The 15,489-nt window shown below is 45.0% G+C and overlaps 1 protein-coding gene across 1 annotated transcript in view; it reads left to right on the top strand.

Moving 5' to 3' along the window:
• The first annotated feature begins 11,542 nt into the window (after nucleotides 1–11,542).
• Nucleotides 11,543–15,489, top strand: part of PSTPIP2 (proline-serine-threonine phosphatase interacting protein 2) — a 91,723-nt gene continuing 87,776 nt past the window's right edge. Inside the window, exon 1 of the mRNA XM_028480193.2 lies at nucleotides 11,543–11,674. Coding sequence (XP_028335994.1) covers nucleotides 11,642–11,674 — 33 coding nt within the window. The 5' untranslated portion in view covers nucleotides 11,543–11,641. The remainder of the gene's footprint in view (nucleotides 11,675–15,489) is intronic.

The raw sequence follows: 15,489 nt of genomic DNA, 5'->3' as shown, positions 1-15,489 counted from the left end.
CCCGTGTCCCCTGCATCGGCAGGCGGACTCTCAACCACTGTGCCACCAGGGGAGCCCTCTTAGCTTTTTTTACTTGATTATTATTAAAGTTAGCAGGCCTACATAATATTCGAGACTGAGTTCTTTGTAAGATTCTAGAGTGCTTTGTGATTGATTAACGAGAAATTCACTAACTGGATATATGTGGCAAAGTTCATATTTGATAATGTTGAAAAGTCTGATTGACTTCTCTTTCCAGAAGACTAATTTGCATAAAGAGGTACTGTAGGCATGAAAAGAATAGGGCAACTAAAATTGTCAAAGAAATTTTAAAAAATGCTAAGTGAAGAGTGAAAGATTAGGACAAAAATTGAGAAAGGAGGTATCAGAATAAAATTGTGAACATGTCATTATTTTCTCATGTGCTTTAACGTACCTTTTATAAGCTGCAGTTCTTAATTAAGTGATCAAGTTTTCATGGTTAATATTTTTGGTCTTATTTAGGAAATTTTTACAGTCAGAAAACTATATTTTCTACTAAGAGTTCTAAAGATTTGCTTTGTCATCTGAGCTTAATTCAGTATTAGAGTTTTCCAGAGAAATAAAACATAAATAGCCGTATAGAGAGATTATGGGGTTGGCAAGTTTGAAAGGGTAGATGGGCAGGTTGGAGACCCAGGGAACAGTTGTATCTGGAGGTAGAATTCCTTCTTCCATGGTGGACCTCAGGTTTTTCAACTGGATGAGACCTACCCATGTGGAGAGTAATCTGCTTTACTCAAAGTCTACTGCTTTTTAAGTGTTAATCATCTAAAAAAATACCTTCACATGGGACTTCCCTGGTGGTCCAGTGGTTAAGATTCTGTGCTTCCAATGCAGGAGGAGCAGGTTCGATCCCGTTTGGGGAACTGAGATCCCATGTGCTGGGTGGCACGTGGCCAAAAAACCCTTCACGGCAATGTCTAAACTGGTGTTTGACCAAAAACTGGATACCATAGCCCAGCCGAGTTGACATAAAAGATTGACCATCATCATCCATTTGGAGTTGTATTTTTGTGTAGAGGTCAGAGAAATCTTTTTTTTTTCTTTTCTATATGTATATCCAGTTTTTTCAGCTCCATTTATTAAATGGTTCTTCCCCACTTAAACTGCCATATGTGTGTGGTATTTAAATTTCACCCATGCCTGTGTCTTTCTGGGCTCTATTCAGTTTTAAATTAATACAGGCGTATAATTTAATGAATCAAAAACTCAAGACAGGGCTTTTGATGAAAAATGGCAATCTCTTGTCTACCCCCAACTTTTTGCTCTCTTAAAGCAACTAACTTCATTTATTTCTTTTGTCAGTTACTTCCATTTTGCAGTTTTTATTCCGCTTTTATATTATATGTGTGATCTATTGATCTCACCAAATAGGTACGAATTTTTCATGTGGACACTCACTACCCACCCTACCATAATCCTCTGTCATTACAATATAAACAGATTATGATTTGAGATAAAGAAATTTTGCTTACGTGATTTCTTTATGAGCTGATGAAAGCCAAGATGTTTATGTTCTTCTCAGTCTCGGTAGGCTCTCTGTATAAATAGAATACTTTAAAACAGTACTAGTTTAATTTGTCTAATGATAGACAGATGATACTGATACTAAAAGAGCAGATATGCCCTATGAAAAGTTTTTGTGAGTCTGGTCATTTAGATTTTAGTTTCTACTGTCAATAAGCTGTATGAATTGGGTAAGTCATTTAAGTTTTTGTTCATGTAAGTAAAGAGTTGTGCTAGAACATGTAAAGAATTCTAAGCTGTATGGCCCTTTCCCTGATTTTACTGAGCTAAAGCCCAGCCCATTCTATTGCAGCAGTGAACCAGGAACAACAAATTCTAAGGTTCAAATGTATTTTTTTTTTTAATCACTCAGAGACTAATGTGATGGGGCACTTCACCTGGCTGTTCTGAACAGGCAGGCCTGAATACTCTGATTAATGGCCTTCTTGTGCGGCAGCCAAATGGCCTATCATAAAATGGTTTTTGTACAGCTTATGGAGGAATGGTGAACGTCTGAAAAGGTACTTGACCTTTGAAATTTGAGGTTTTATGGCTTTCAGATACGTATTTTAAGGTCTCTTGATAATAAAGTCTATGATTCTAGAAATATTAAGATAAGCATATTTTATTTTTTATAAATTTTAAAATTTTATTTTGTTTTTGGTTGCGTTGGGTCTTCGTTGTGGTGCGTGGGCTTCTCATTGCGGTGGCTTCTCTTGTGGAGCAGGGGCTCTAAGTGCACAGACTTCAGTAGTTGCGGTGCGCGGGCTCAGTAGCTGTGGCTTGCGGGCTCTAGAGCGCAGGCTCAGAAGTTGTGGCACAGGGGTGCTTAGTTGCTCCATGGCATGTGGGACCTTCCTGGACCAGGTCTCGAACCCATGTCACCTGCATTGGCAGGCGGATTCTTAACTGCTGCGCCACCAGGGAAGCCCAAGATAGGCATATTTTAAATAGTGCTTAGTTTATTGAGCGTCACCTATGAGATGAACACTAAAGAAAGGTAGGTACAAAGTGACCAAGGCAGAAGGATCCACTCAGTAACTTATCTAGGGTTAGGGAGGGAGGACAAAAGACATTTAATGTAATGATGACTTTGTAAATACTGTGCAGCTACTACCGAGAAATACAAATAAGATGCAGTAAGTAATCAGTACAAAATGCCATTTGAATTAAAAATGAATACCTACTGGTAGAGCTGGAAAAGAGCTCGTGTTGGCATTTGGCCAGAGGAAGACTTTTTACTTTTTAAATTTTATCTATTTATTTTTGGCTGCATTGGGTCTTCGTTGCTGTGTGCAGGCTTTCTCTAGTTGTGGCGAGTGGGGGCTACTCTTTGTCATGGGGCATGGACTTCTTGCGGTGGCTTCTGTTGAGGAGCACGGGCTGTAGGCACGTGGGCTTCAGGAGCTGTGGCATGCAGGCTCAGCAATTGTGATTTGTGGGCCTAGAGCGTAGCCTCAGTAGTTGTGGCGCATGGGCCCAGTTGCTCCACGGTATGTGGGATCTTCCCAGACCAGGGATCCAACCCATGTTCCCTGCTTTGGCAGGTGGATTCTTAACCACTATGCCACCAGGGAAGCCCACATTTTTTTTTAGTGGGTTGAAGTATAGTTGATTACAATATTGTGTTAGTTTCAGATATACAGCAAAGTGATACAGTTATTTATTTTTCAGATTTTTCCATTATAGGTTATTAAAAGATATTGAATATAGTTCCCTATGCTATACAGTAAATCCTTGTTTATATACAGTAGTATATATCTGTTAATCCCATACTCCTAATTAATCCTCCTCCCTTTCCCCTTTGGTAGCCATAAGTTTGTTCTGTGAGTCTGTTTTGTAAATAATTTGTGTTATTTTTTAGATTCCACATATAAGTGATAATCATATAATATTTGTCTTTCTCTGAATTTATTTTTTATTTTTGGCTGTGTTGGGTCTTTGTTGCTGCGCGCAGGCTTTCTCTAGTTGCGGCAAGTGGGGGCTACTCTGTTGCGGTGCACGGGCTTCTCATTGCAGTGGCTTCTTGTTGCGGAGCAGGGGCTCTAGGTCCTGGGCTTCAGTAGCAGCACGCGGGCACAATAGTTGTGGCTCACGGGCTCTAGGGCGCAGGCTTAGTAGTTGGTGGTGCATGGGCTTAGTTGTTCCACAGCATGTGGGATCTTCCTGGACCAGGGCTTGAACCTGTGTCCCCTGCGTTGGCAGGTGGATTCTTAACCACTGCGCCACAGGGAAGTCCCCTCTTTACTTTCTTTTTAAATTATGAAAATACTCAGACCTAAGAAAAGTTGAAAAAATAGTACAAATAACACCCATTTACTCTTTATCAATATACACCAGTTGTTAATATTTTGACGCATTTGCTTCATTCATTCATTACTTCGTTTATTCATTTTTCTGGTGAACCATTTGAGAGTAAGTTGCAGGCATCCTGACAGTTTGGACACTTCAGCTAAAACATTTCAGCAACCATATGCTAAGAATAAAGGTATTCATCTTTATAACCACAATACCACTATTACACCTAAGAAAACAAACATTGATTCACTAATATGCAGTCCTTAATAAAATTTCCCTAATTATCTCCCCAGCATCTTTCACTGAATGGTTTTGGCATCTGTTGATTCTTGTCTGAAATAGTTACAACATTGGGAGTTGTAGTGGTGGTTTTATAATTCTTTTCTACATTGACTAGCTGGCATTCTCTCAAGGAAAGCATTCCATCTTATATCAGTATGAACCACATATCGCAAAATCAGCAATGGGAAGATGCTCCTGGAGTAATGTATGGAGGAAACCAGGTGTAAGCTTTCTAGTCCTCTCCCAGTCCAAGGGTTTTATTGGGGCTAGTCACATGGGCACCTTCTGCCTAGCATGTACTAAAATTCCAGACTCGCGGAAGGAAACAGGTATTCAGCGTAAGTCACATTGTACAAGCAGTTAGGCACAAAATTTTTCTATCTGTGTTGGAACTGAATACCAGTCAGGTTTCTAGATGCTAGTCAAGGGCTAATCTTGCAAGCAGGCTTTTCTCAGGATAGCAGCAGTCCCAGGCCTGCTATATTATCTCTTCTGCACAGGCATCTTTAAAACAATAATTATCAGCAAGACCAACCTGCAATATTGACCTCACTTGTACTCTCCAGGGGTCCTGCATTTAGCCAGTTAAAACAAATCCTATTAACCATAAAGATGTATTTTAGAAAGGTGGTTTACACAAGTTTTTGTCTGAACCTATTTTATTTGGCCAAGGCATCAACTCGAGCCCAGCACAGCTCTGGCCCCTCAACTGGAGCTGACCTGAATGCCTTCCTGAGCTGAGGCAGCATCATTATAGTACAGGAGTATGGTATATTGTCACAACTAACGAACCAATATTGATACATCATAATTGACTAAAGTTCATCCTTTATTCAGATTTCCTTAGGTGTTTTGTTTTCTACTCCCCCCCCCCCCATGAATTTCTTTAGTTTTTACTTAATGTCCTTTTTCTGTTCCAATTTCACATCCAGGATACTACATTAGTCATCATTCCTCCTTAGGTTCCTCTGGGCTGTTTCTTAGATTTCCTTGTTTGTAATGACCTTGACAGTTTTGAGGTATAGTAATTAGGTATTTTATAGACTATCTTTCACTTTGATATTTTCCTCATCATTAGACTAGGGTTATAGGTTTTTAGGTGAAAGACCACAGAGGTAAATTACCAGTCTCATCACCTGATGTCAAGGGTACATGCTGTCGATGTGAATTATGACTGTTCATGTTAATCTTGATCACCTGCCTGAGGTTGTGTTTATCAGGCTTCTCCACTGTAAGGTTACTCTCCCCCCACCTCCTTCCATATTGTATTCTTTGGGGGGAAGTGACTATCATAGCTTCCACTGAAGGGATGGGAAGTTTTGCTCACCTCCTTGAAGGTGGAGCATCAACATAAATTATTTGGAATTATGCACAGAAGATTTATATATCCTTTATGTATTCAGTCACCTATTTATATCAGTATGAATTCCTGGTTAATTATTTTATACTTTGGGTTATAATGCAGTATTACATTTCTTCTGTTCAAATTGTTCCAGCTTTGGCCATTGTGGCCTCTTTCAGTTGGCTCCGGTGTCCCTTTGTAATGCCCTCAATTGTGTATGTGTACATGTGGGCTTTCTGGTACTGCAAAATGCTCCATGCTTACCTTATATTGTATATTTCCTGCCCCAGCCCTAGAAACAGTCCTGGTTTTTTGGTTTTAGTTTTACAAGTTATTTTTATATATATATATATATATAAATATATATATATAAAAGCACACACATATACATATATATATACACATACAGGATATGAGTTCTTTGTAGGATAAATGTATTATAAATTTCATCTCCTATTCTTTAACTTGCTTTTCACTCTTACTAAATGGTGGCTTTTGATGAAAAAGCCTCACATGCAGTAGGGTGTCTTTTGTGACAGTGAATATCAAAGTTTTCCATCTTTAAACTACTTTGACCAGGAACAGATCCTCTGAGTTCCTTACCTCACTCACTTTCACTTATGAAAATTCCAGTCTTAAAAGGTGTTGAGGAGGGGGAATTTTCCCCTCCCCCACTTTGACTGGCCTACTAATAAAATTGACACCTGACAGATTAACGAGAAAAAATAACAAATTTTAATTTGTGCACATGGAAGTCTCAGAAATGGGATATAAGGAGCGCCTAAAGCAGGCAACTTTTTATACTTATTTATTTATTTTAAAATATTTATATTTGGCTGCGTTGGGTCTTTGTCGCTGTGCGCGGGCTTTCTCTAGCTGCAGTGAGCGGGGGCTACTCTTGGTTGCGGTGCACGGAATTCTTGTAGTAGCTTCTGTTGCGGAGCACGGGCTCTAGGCATGTAGCCTTCAGTAGTTGTGGCACACAGGCTCAGCAGTTGTGACTCGCGGGCTCTAGAGCGCAGGCTCAGTATTTGTGGCACAAGGGCTTAGTTGCTCCACGGCATGTGGGATCTTCCTGGACCAGGGCTCAAACCCATGTCCCCCGCATTGGCAGGCGGATTCTTAACCACTGTACCACCAGGGGAAGCCTCTGTACTTTTTAGACAAAGAATAAATTTGATAGGAATTGTCAGGACAAAGAAACTTAGGCTTTGGGTGCTTAATAAGTCAGTCTAAACAGAGTTTGGGCTTGGGGTAGTAAATGAAAGAATTACAGTAACAAGTTTTGTTTATACAGGCTTCTTGGCCCTGAATTCCATATCTCTGGTGATAAGGATGTATTTCAACCTCCTAGTACAGGGAGGGCACCTTTCAAATGGGAGATTTATTTCCTGCTTTCAGGGAGATAGGATGGTGAAGTGTCCCTCTTGCATTTGCAATTTAAATAACTTTAACTCAAAATCAATATGTCATTGAGGCATATTTTGCGGGTGGTCTGCTTTGGGCCCCAACAATGGTATTCACCCTAACCCTTGCTTTGATCCATGCAGCTAGTAGCCTTTGGGCACTGAAGCCTCCTCCTGGAAGTTTTCCCTTTGTATTCTATTCCTGTCCTGTTGTGACCCTCTGTTCCATTCCTCAATCTATTCAGCTTCTAATCTTAGTGACGAAATCCATCCTCTCTGCTTTTGACATTGACTTGGCAGACCTAATAACACAGCTTACTCCTGCCCTCTGGTGCTTTTGTACCATGGCCTCTCCTTGGCCAGGTCCTGGTCCTCGGATTCTGGCTTTACCTCCTTGGCCAGGTTTGCTCCCGTCTCCTGGAAGGGAGGGATCAGACTATGGGAACTGAAGTAAAAATTGGTTCTGCTGTTGATCAGAGAGAGCTTATTGAATTCCCTGGCTGGCTCCATCATTGTCTAATCCATGAGAGTACTTGAGAAAATATCTTTACCTTGAGGTGCTTTTCAGTCTTCTTGGGGAGGTAAGCTATCCAGGAGGAACAGAAATTAGAGAAGAGCATAAGGATATAAATTATATTTCATTAAGGGCTAGTTTGTGTGACAAGGATGACAATTTCTAGAAATTCAATAAGTGAGAAGACACTGAAGGCTGGAGAAGGTGGAGAAGTGGTGCTGAGATGGAACTTGAGCAGAAAGAAGAGCAGCACCCAGGCAGCCTGCAAAAGAGGAGCAAAGTTGGGATGGCAGAAAAGCCTGACTGGGCTGGGGTGAGGAGAGGGGAGGAAGCCGGGGAGTGAAGTGGGAAAGGTCAGAGTAGGGAGGGTCTTGACCACACAGGGGCATTTGGGACTTAATTGTGATAGGGAAACTGTGGCTTTGTGATGAGAGCAGAGACAAGAAGAAAGCAGTGTTTCAAGAAGGAACAACTAAGAGGAATTGGTGGAGGGGAGGAAGAGGAGGAAGAGGAATGCAGACCGATTTTTTTTTAAGTGTGAAGGAAAATTGTTGATTTTAGTGGGCATTTGTTATTTTTGCCACTCACCATCCATTTATCTTATTTCAGGGAAAAGATCCCTATTTCCTTCTGGGGAAGCCTGCTTTTCCTCCATAACTTTTCTGGAAAACAATTTGACAGTTTTATTTCAAAACCTTAAAAATGTTTATATTATTTAACCTGTAATGCAACTATGAGGAATTTTTTTTTGAGGTATAGTTGATTTTCAGTGCTAATTTCTGCTGTACAGCAAAGTGATTCAGTTATACGTATATATACATTCTTTTTTAAAATACTCTTTTCCATTATGGTTTATCATAGGATATTGAATATAGTTCCCTGTGCTACACAGTGGGACCTTGTTGTTTATCCATTCCATATAAGCTTACATGTACTAGCTCCAACCTCCCACTCCATCCCTCCCCCAAACCCCTCCCCCTTGGCAACTGCAAGTCTGTTCCCTATGTCCATGAGTCTGTTTCTGTTTCGTAGATAGGTTCATTTGCGTCATTTAGATTCCACATATAAGTGATATGATATTTGTCTTTTTCTGACGTATTTCACTTAGTATGATAATCTCTGGTTGCATCCATGTTGCTGAAAATGGCATTTATTTCATTCTTTTTTACGGCTGAGTCATTCCATTGTATATGTGTACTACATCTTCTTTATCCATTCATCTGTCCATGGACATTTAGGTTGTTTCCATATCTTGGCTATTGTGAACAGTGCTGCTATGAACATTCCATTATGAGGAATTTAACAAAAATTTATATGAAAGATATCACAGTAATATTTCTAAAAGCATTAAGAAAATGCTAAGGAAGTATTGGTATATCCACTTGATAGGAAATTATGCAAAAGTTAAACAATGACACTGAAGATTTTTCTTTTTATTTTGGGGAGGGGTTGAAATAAACTCACATTGTATAAATTCAGAGGTCCAGAGGGCATGAAGAAAAGTAGGTCTCCTTCCTGCCTATGCCCCTCTGCCCCATCCCCCCCATCAAAGAGATCCATTTAAAACGTGTGTCTCTTCTTTTTCCTCCTCACCCAATGGCAGTTTGTTTTGCTTCTTTTTTTTCCCCACTTAATAGCTGTTGATTGTCCCGTATCAAAACACAGCTTCCGGGCTTCCCTGGTGGCGCAGTGGTTGAGAATCCGCCTGCCGATGCATGGGACACGGGTTCGTGCCCCGGTTCGGGAAGATCCCACATGCCGCGGAGCGGCTGGGCCCGTGAGCCATGGCCGCTGAGCCTGCGCGTCCGGAGCCTGTGCTCCACAACGGGAGAGGCCACAACAGTGAGAGGCCCACGTACCACAAAAAAACAAAACAAAACAAAACACCGCTTCCTCACTTTTTTAATGCTTGAATGTGAATTCATTGTATAGCTGTATCACAATCTATTGAGCTATTTCTCCACTGATGGCATTTAGTTCTTTAAAATCTTTGGCAGAATAACCATGCTGTTATAAATAACTATACATACTTCACTTTGCACACATAAGGATATTTGGAGGGTAAATTCTTCAACATGGAATTGTTGGGTCAAAACACAGGAGCATTTAGGGAATTCCCTGGCGCTCCAGTGGTTAGGACTCCGCGCTTTCACTGCTGAGGGTGTAGGTTCAATTCCTGGTCAGGAACAATCCCGCAAGATCCTGCAAGCCTCGCGGCCCAAAAATAAATAAATAAATAGCATTTAAAATTTTGATGACATGGCCAAATTTCTCTTCACAGACTCAATTTTTACATGAAAGAGTATCTGTCCTGTCTGGCCAGCACCAGGTGCTATCAAACTTTTTGTTAGGAAAAGTGTGTTAAAGGACTTTAGAAAATACTAATGAAATATTGTTAAGTTACAAAACTCAAAATTTTATGTACACTAAGAGCTCAGTCATGCAAATGTATATTATTGGAAGAGATGCCAAAATATTAAGTGGTTTATCTTAAATGTATTGATCATTAAACTTCATCATTCCATTGTTGCTGTAGTAGTGTTATTTAATTTCGTTAGTAAAATGTCCCCAAATTGTTATAGACCCTTGGATATAGTACAGATATTACTTGTCTTTTTACTCCCAACACCTGTCCAGGTGATGAGGTTAATAAATGAGGGATATTTTCCGGCAGCGCGGACAGCCATTTGCAATTTGCAATCTTGCCACCAGGTGGTGGAAGAGAGTTAAAATTCAGGGGACTGGGTTCTGAGCCATGAAAATCAAGTACAATGTACCGTGGGATGTTAAAAATGTTAAAACTGAAAACTTAGACAATTAGAATTGTATTTAAAATATTTGTTGAAAAATATTCAAAACTCCCAGGAAAAAGCTTGATGCTGTCTGTGGCACTGCAGCGTCTTTCATTTCCCTAGTTTTCACTATTTCTTACCCCTCCTGCTGTTTAGCCTGTCCCCCTGGTGCCCTCTGTGGCCTCTGCTTCCCTTTATGATACTGTCAGGCTTACCTTTCTTCCTTCTAACCTAACTGCTTTCCAAAGAGATGAACAACAAGATGAATGAATGCATGTCCTCGGAGTGACCCAGGGTTGGAGGCCACCTCTCTATCCTTGTTGCCATGACTACTGGTGGGATGTCGTCACAGGGGAGGGCGCTAGGTATTACCAGGCAGAATCTTCCAACTGTCCTTCATATCACCCCAGCAATTGTCCTTTCTCTCTGTCTGGACCAAGCTAGAACCTGCTCAGAGGCAAAGCTTGCCTCTCCAGGCATGAGGTTGTAGGCTGGCACTCTTGACCTTCATCCTCCCGTCCTTGAATGGATGTGTCCCAGGAATGACCTCTATCCTGGGCTCTTGATTCTGTTTGGAAGGGAAGAGCTGTAACCGAGCTCTTCCTACCTTAAGTACGCTGTGATCTTGGTCAAGTCAATCAGCCTTTCTGGGCTTCGGTTTTGGTTCAGGGCATGTAGCACAGGGCAGTACTTTGTCCCAGAGTGCCGTTATTACTACAAAGCCCGGATGGGTCTGACTTGCCCTGGGTTATGTTTATAAGTGTGTTATGTTACAAAAGTGGAGGGAGAGGAAGGAAGTTCGGGCTCCTACTTCTGGAATGGGATTGGTGGAAAAGGGTATTGGGTCTGGGTTCTAAGATGCGGAAGGGTCGCGAGGAGCTGAGTTCCCGGATGCCTTGTAAGGACCCCACTGAGGGACCTAGAGTCAAGGGGAAACAGTATCAGTGATCTTTCCATGACTTTTAGACTAAAACGTGCTTGTCTGTCTGTGGCGGGCGCCTCTGGGGTCCTGCACTTGACTAGATGAAGCGTCCACACCTGACGCGGCCGCTAGCATTGTCAATGCTCAGGCTTCACAGAGCCGACGCGCTGTCCCCGAGACCACCTCCGATCCGGCGGGGGCTCCTTCCACCACCACCGCGCAGAGCCTGGATTTCTCCGTGAGGAACGGGGTCGAGGGAGGAGGGGGCTTGTGGGCAGAAACGGAGCCGAATTCGGGGAGGCGACAGGACCGGTTCCCTCCAATCCTTAAAGGCCTCCCGAAGGAGGGGGAATGTAGGGCTGACTAACTGAAGCCTGACGCCGCAGGGCTCTAACCCGCGGGCCGCATACGCGCGGGACGAGTGCGGAGTGCCTGGTGCTAGCGGCGTGGGGCGGGGCTGCGCGGGGGCGGGACTCGGAGGCGGGACGCGCCGCTGGCCCTGACAGTCCGCGTCGCAGCAGGCCTGCTTTGGCTTTTTCCTCTCCTGGCGCGCCGGCCATGACGGGCTCACTGTTCAAGGGGAACTTTTGGGTAAGTCGGCGGGGTAGGCGACCCATAGCCGGGCTTGGGAACGGGGGCTCCGAGGGGAGCCGTGGGCGCCTTCCCAGTGCTCCGGGGCAGAACGCGAGGGGAGGCATCGCCGCCGGCCTGTCTCTGCGCTTCCCCCAGCCCGCCGCGCGCCCGCGGGTCCCCGGGATCCGATTCCCCGAGGCTCCCCCTCGGCCGCCCGCGCCCCCGGACACTGCTGACGGGTGTAGTTTTAGAGTCGGGACATTCCCCCCTCATCTCATGGGGAAACCGATACCCAAAGAGAGGAGTCACCCGTCCGGGGAGAGTCGCCGGTGGCCCCTGAGGCTGCGCTGTGAGCGGATTTGGGGGGACGTGGGGCGGAGAACGTGTGGTGAACTTCGCCAGGCTGATCGGCTTTTCCAGGTCCGCGGAAACGTACAGCTTGTCCGAGCCCCATTAGCTCCCGGCTCGCCCCGGCAGACGACCCTAGAGGCGTTCTACAGCAGGAGCTTTGCCGGGTTCCGCAGCTCCGCTTCCTGAGCCTCTCCCTGCCTTTGCCCCCGCCCAGGGGCGGGGGGCCGGTGCGTGTGTGAGACCCTGCGAGCTGGTGGGGACATCTGAGCCCGAGGACGGACCCAACCAGGAGGCAGCAGTTCTGCCTGCCCCTCTCCCTCTGTCCAGTCCTCTTCCCCCCATCATCTGACTCCGCAGGTGCCCCTCAAGGGTCTGTACTCCCTCATTCGGAGGAACCGCCCTCATCCCTTTAAGGCAGGAGCAGAAAGTCAGCACGTCTCCAGACTGACATACTGCTGCCAAGCCGCCCCAGCTCCTTACTTGAGACCCTGATTGTCCCCCATTCAGCCTCATAGCTGCTTAGCAGGTTCCTGTCCCCTGTCTAGAGCTGCTGGGTAGAGAAACCTGGCCCTGTAACCTCCGGGACACAGTTTAGACCCTGCTTTGTGAAGTCCCTTTTCCTGGAGTTTTTGAGGTTCTCCTGGGGCACTGCCCACCTGTAGGGTGCAGCTCACGCCCCCTCCCCCCCCCCCGCAGCTTCACAGAGAAGGTGAACAACCTCGCAGCTGTCCCCTTGAGGAGGCCTGGGAGTTCTTTGGGTAGAATAAAGGACTTCTGGGTCCCATGACAGGCATTGTGGGAGAAAGCAGGGTAGAGAGACCTGCCTTTCTTCCCCTCAAAGTGTAACACTCAGTTTTCAGATCTCTGCCCAGTGTCTTCTCTTCAGGGAAGGCTTTCCTGACTGCACCCAATAGCACATGTTCTGTTCCTTCATAGCATTTGTCAGTTTATGGTTTTGAGTTTGGGGGCCTACAAGCATGTGAGCACCTTGTGGACAGCTATTTTGCTGGCTTTCAATGCCACTGCCCCTTGCACAGGCTGATGCCAGTAGGTTCTCAGCAAATAGTAGTTGAATGAGTCCAGTGGATCTGTAAGGCTGACAGGGCATGTAGTGGGGTGAGAGCCGCGGCCTCCATCCTCAGAGGTCTCCCAGGCCATAGGAAGGCAGCCCCCTAGCCGCTCCCAGTGCAGACTAGCAGGAGTGGTTAGGGGAGGGGGGACATGTGAGATCTGTGTTGGGAGATAGAGGTAGGGTGAAGGTCCAAGGCAGAGAAATTTCTGGGTTTTTACTTTCTTTTTTTTCCCTGTGAGCTTTTACTTTCAGAAGATACGAGATCCTGAGAGATAGTTTGCAAAGATATCTTCCATCTCTAATTTCCGATACTTTATGTCAAATAATAAAAACAGTAATAGCTAATATTACTGTGTATAGAGTCTGTGGCAAGCACTGTTCTAAACACTTTACACATACCACTCATTAAGTCTCACAACTACCCTTACTGAGTATCCCATTTTACAGATGAGGAAACTGAGAGGCAAACAGGTTAAGCAACATTCCTCAAGTTTGTAGAGCTATTAAATAGTGGAGCAGGACTCAGCATAAACCAAACGCTCAGTGAATGCCTTCAACGAGGCTGGTGCTCAGCTAGAGTGTCCCTTTGGCAGATGGTGGGGACATATTTGACTCTTCATGTGGATATCTTTCTCCTTCACCTCCAACCATGAGCTCCTGGGAGGTTTGCACTGGCTCCCACCATCCACTGAGCCCCCAGAACTGCGATGGTGCTTTGCATGTGGATGCTCAGGAATCAGGCAGATGGGACAGTCAGCCTGGATTTGGGAGAAAAGGGGCAGAAAGGAAACTGTTGGAGACCTCAGGGGCTGCCTGCGATGCTCTCACACTCTCAGGGGTGGGGGAGGGGAGCAAGGCTGTTGTTATCACTGAGGGGATGGCAATAACTTTCATGCTTCAAGGACAAGAAGGTTGTGATTACATAAGGTAGAAAACTTTGGAAACAAGGTGGGTATCAGTTGAGTGAATTTAATAAATATTTAAGAAATACCTTCTCTGTATAGAGGTGGCATTTGCAGGGGTAAGACCATACATACTCTTGGGTTGAAGGTAGATTTCCTCATTAGGAAGCCGTCAGGGAGGGCGGGCTTTGGTCTTGAATGCCTGTCCTCAGGGATGTAGAGGGCAAAGGGGTCAGGGGATGGGAGATTCTAGCAGGAGTGAAGAAAACTGGGCCAGGGGTAGAAAGGGTCTGTTCCAGGATGGAAATCATAGGGAAGGGACAGTAGGAGACAGATGGGAGGAATGGCAGAGGGTAGAAGAAGTCAGAGCCACAGGACAGGGTCACCAATTGAAGCTGAGCAGTAGGAGAGAAGAAAGGAGGGCTTGAAGGAAGCTCTGTGTAAGGTGAACAGGAAAATCAGGTGCAGACCCCAGAAATAAGGAAGTCACATGAGGAACTGGTTTGTGGGGAGGGAAGGAAAAGGAAGCAGAAGTGGTATTGACAATAGGCACGCCAGGAGCCTCCTGAAGGCCCCCCCCCCGGCCCCCACCCCCCAGGACCATGCCAGGGTTGCTGGATATTGGGAGGTCTTGGGGAAGAAACAGGGTGCCAGACAGCAAGGTTTGGGGGTATTTTAATATTTTAACAACCAGTACAAACACGTCAGTGAGTGTGCTCTGATGTCAACATTCTGGGTTTGAGGGGCTGGTGGAGATGGCCCCAGCACCTTGGAAAGGGTGTCCAAGCAAGAGAGTGCACGGAACAGCATAACGTGCAGAAGGGTCATCAGCAGAGGCTCTGAGGTGGCCTGGCCAGGTTTGAATCCCGGGTCTGCCCCTTGTAGCTGGGTGACCTTGGGCAGATTACTTCAACTCCCATACTCAGTTTTTCCATGTAGAAAAATGAGGACAATACCAATGTCTACGCTCTAGGACTGTTGTGAGGATTAAATCAGAGTTTAGTACGTGCCTGGCGCATAGTGAGCACTTGCGATTGTCAACGATTATCAGCACAGAGGTGACAAAGGAAATGGGTGACAGTTACTCGAGGAGAAAGAATCAAGAGATAAGAGGTCACCAGAGAAGCACTCTTGGTGACTACCTGTATTTTGGCAGGAGGAGAGAGGGGTCAGAGAAGGAGAGGCAGAGATGTATGGATTCAACCCTCACAGGAGCCATCGCAGGCCCAGGAGAGGAATGTTCCATGAAAGTTGAGAGACCCATGGTTAAATTAGGTAGATGTTCCTGAAAAGGTATAAGTCAGCGCATACTTTACAAATAATCTTATTCAAATGCCCCATGGAGAGTTTAGTTAAAGGAACCTTTCGGTGGATTTGTTTGAAAAGGGAATACTCAAGTGTTCTTTTTTTTGTTTTTGCGGTACGTGGGCCTCTCACTGCCGTGGCCTCTCCCGTTGCGGAGCACAGGCTCCGGACGCGCAGGCTCAGCGGCCATGGCTCACGGGCCC

This window comes from Physeter macrocephalus, chromosome 19 (assembly GCF_002837175.3).
Source record: "Physeter macrocephalus isolate SW-GA chromosome 19, ASM283717v5, whole genome shotgun sequence".
In the NCBI taxonomy this organism is placed as follows: domain Eukaryota; kingdom Metazoa; phylum Chordata; class Mammalia; order Artiodactyla; family Physeteridae; genus Physeter; species Physeter macrocephalus.
The sequence above is the reverse complement of the archived record's forward strand: the minus strand, read 5'-3'. Positions and strand labels throughout refer to the sequence as shown.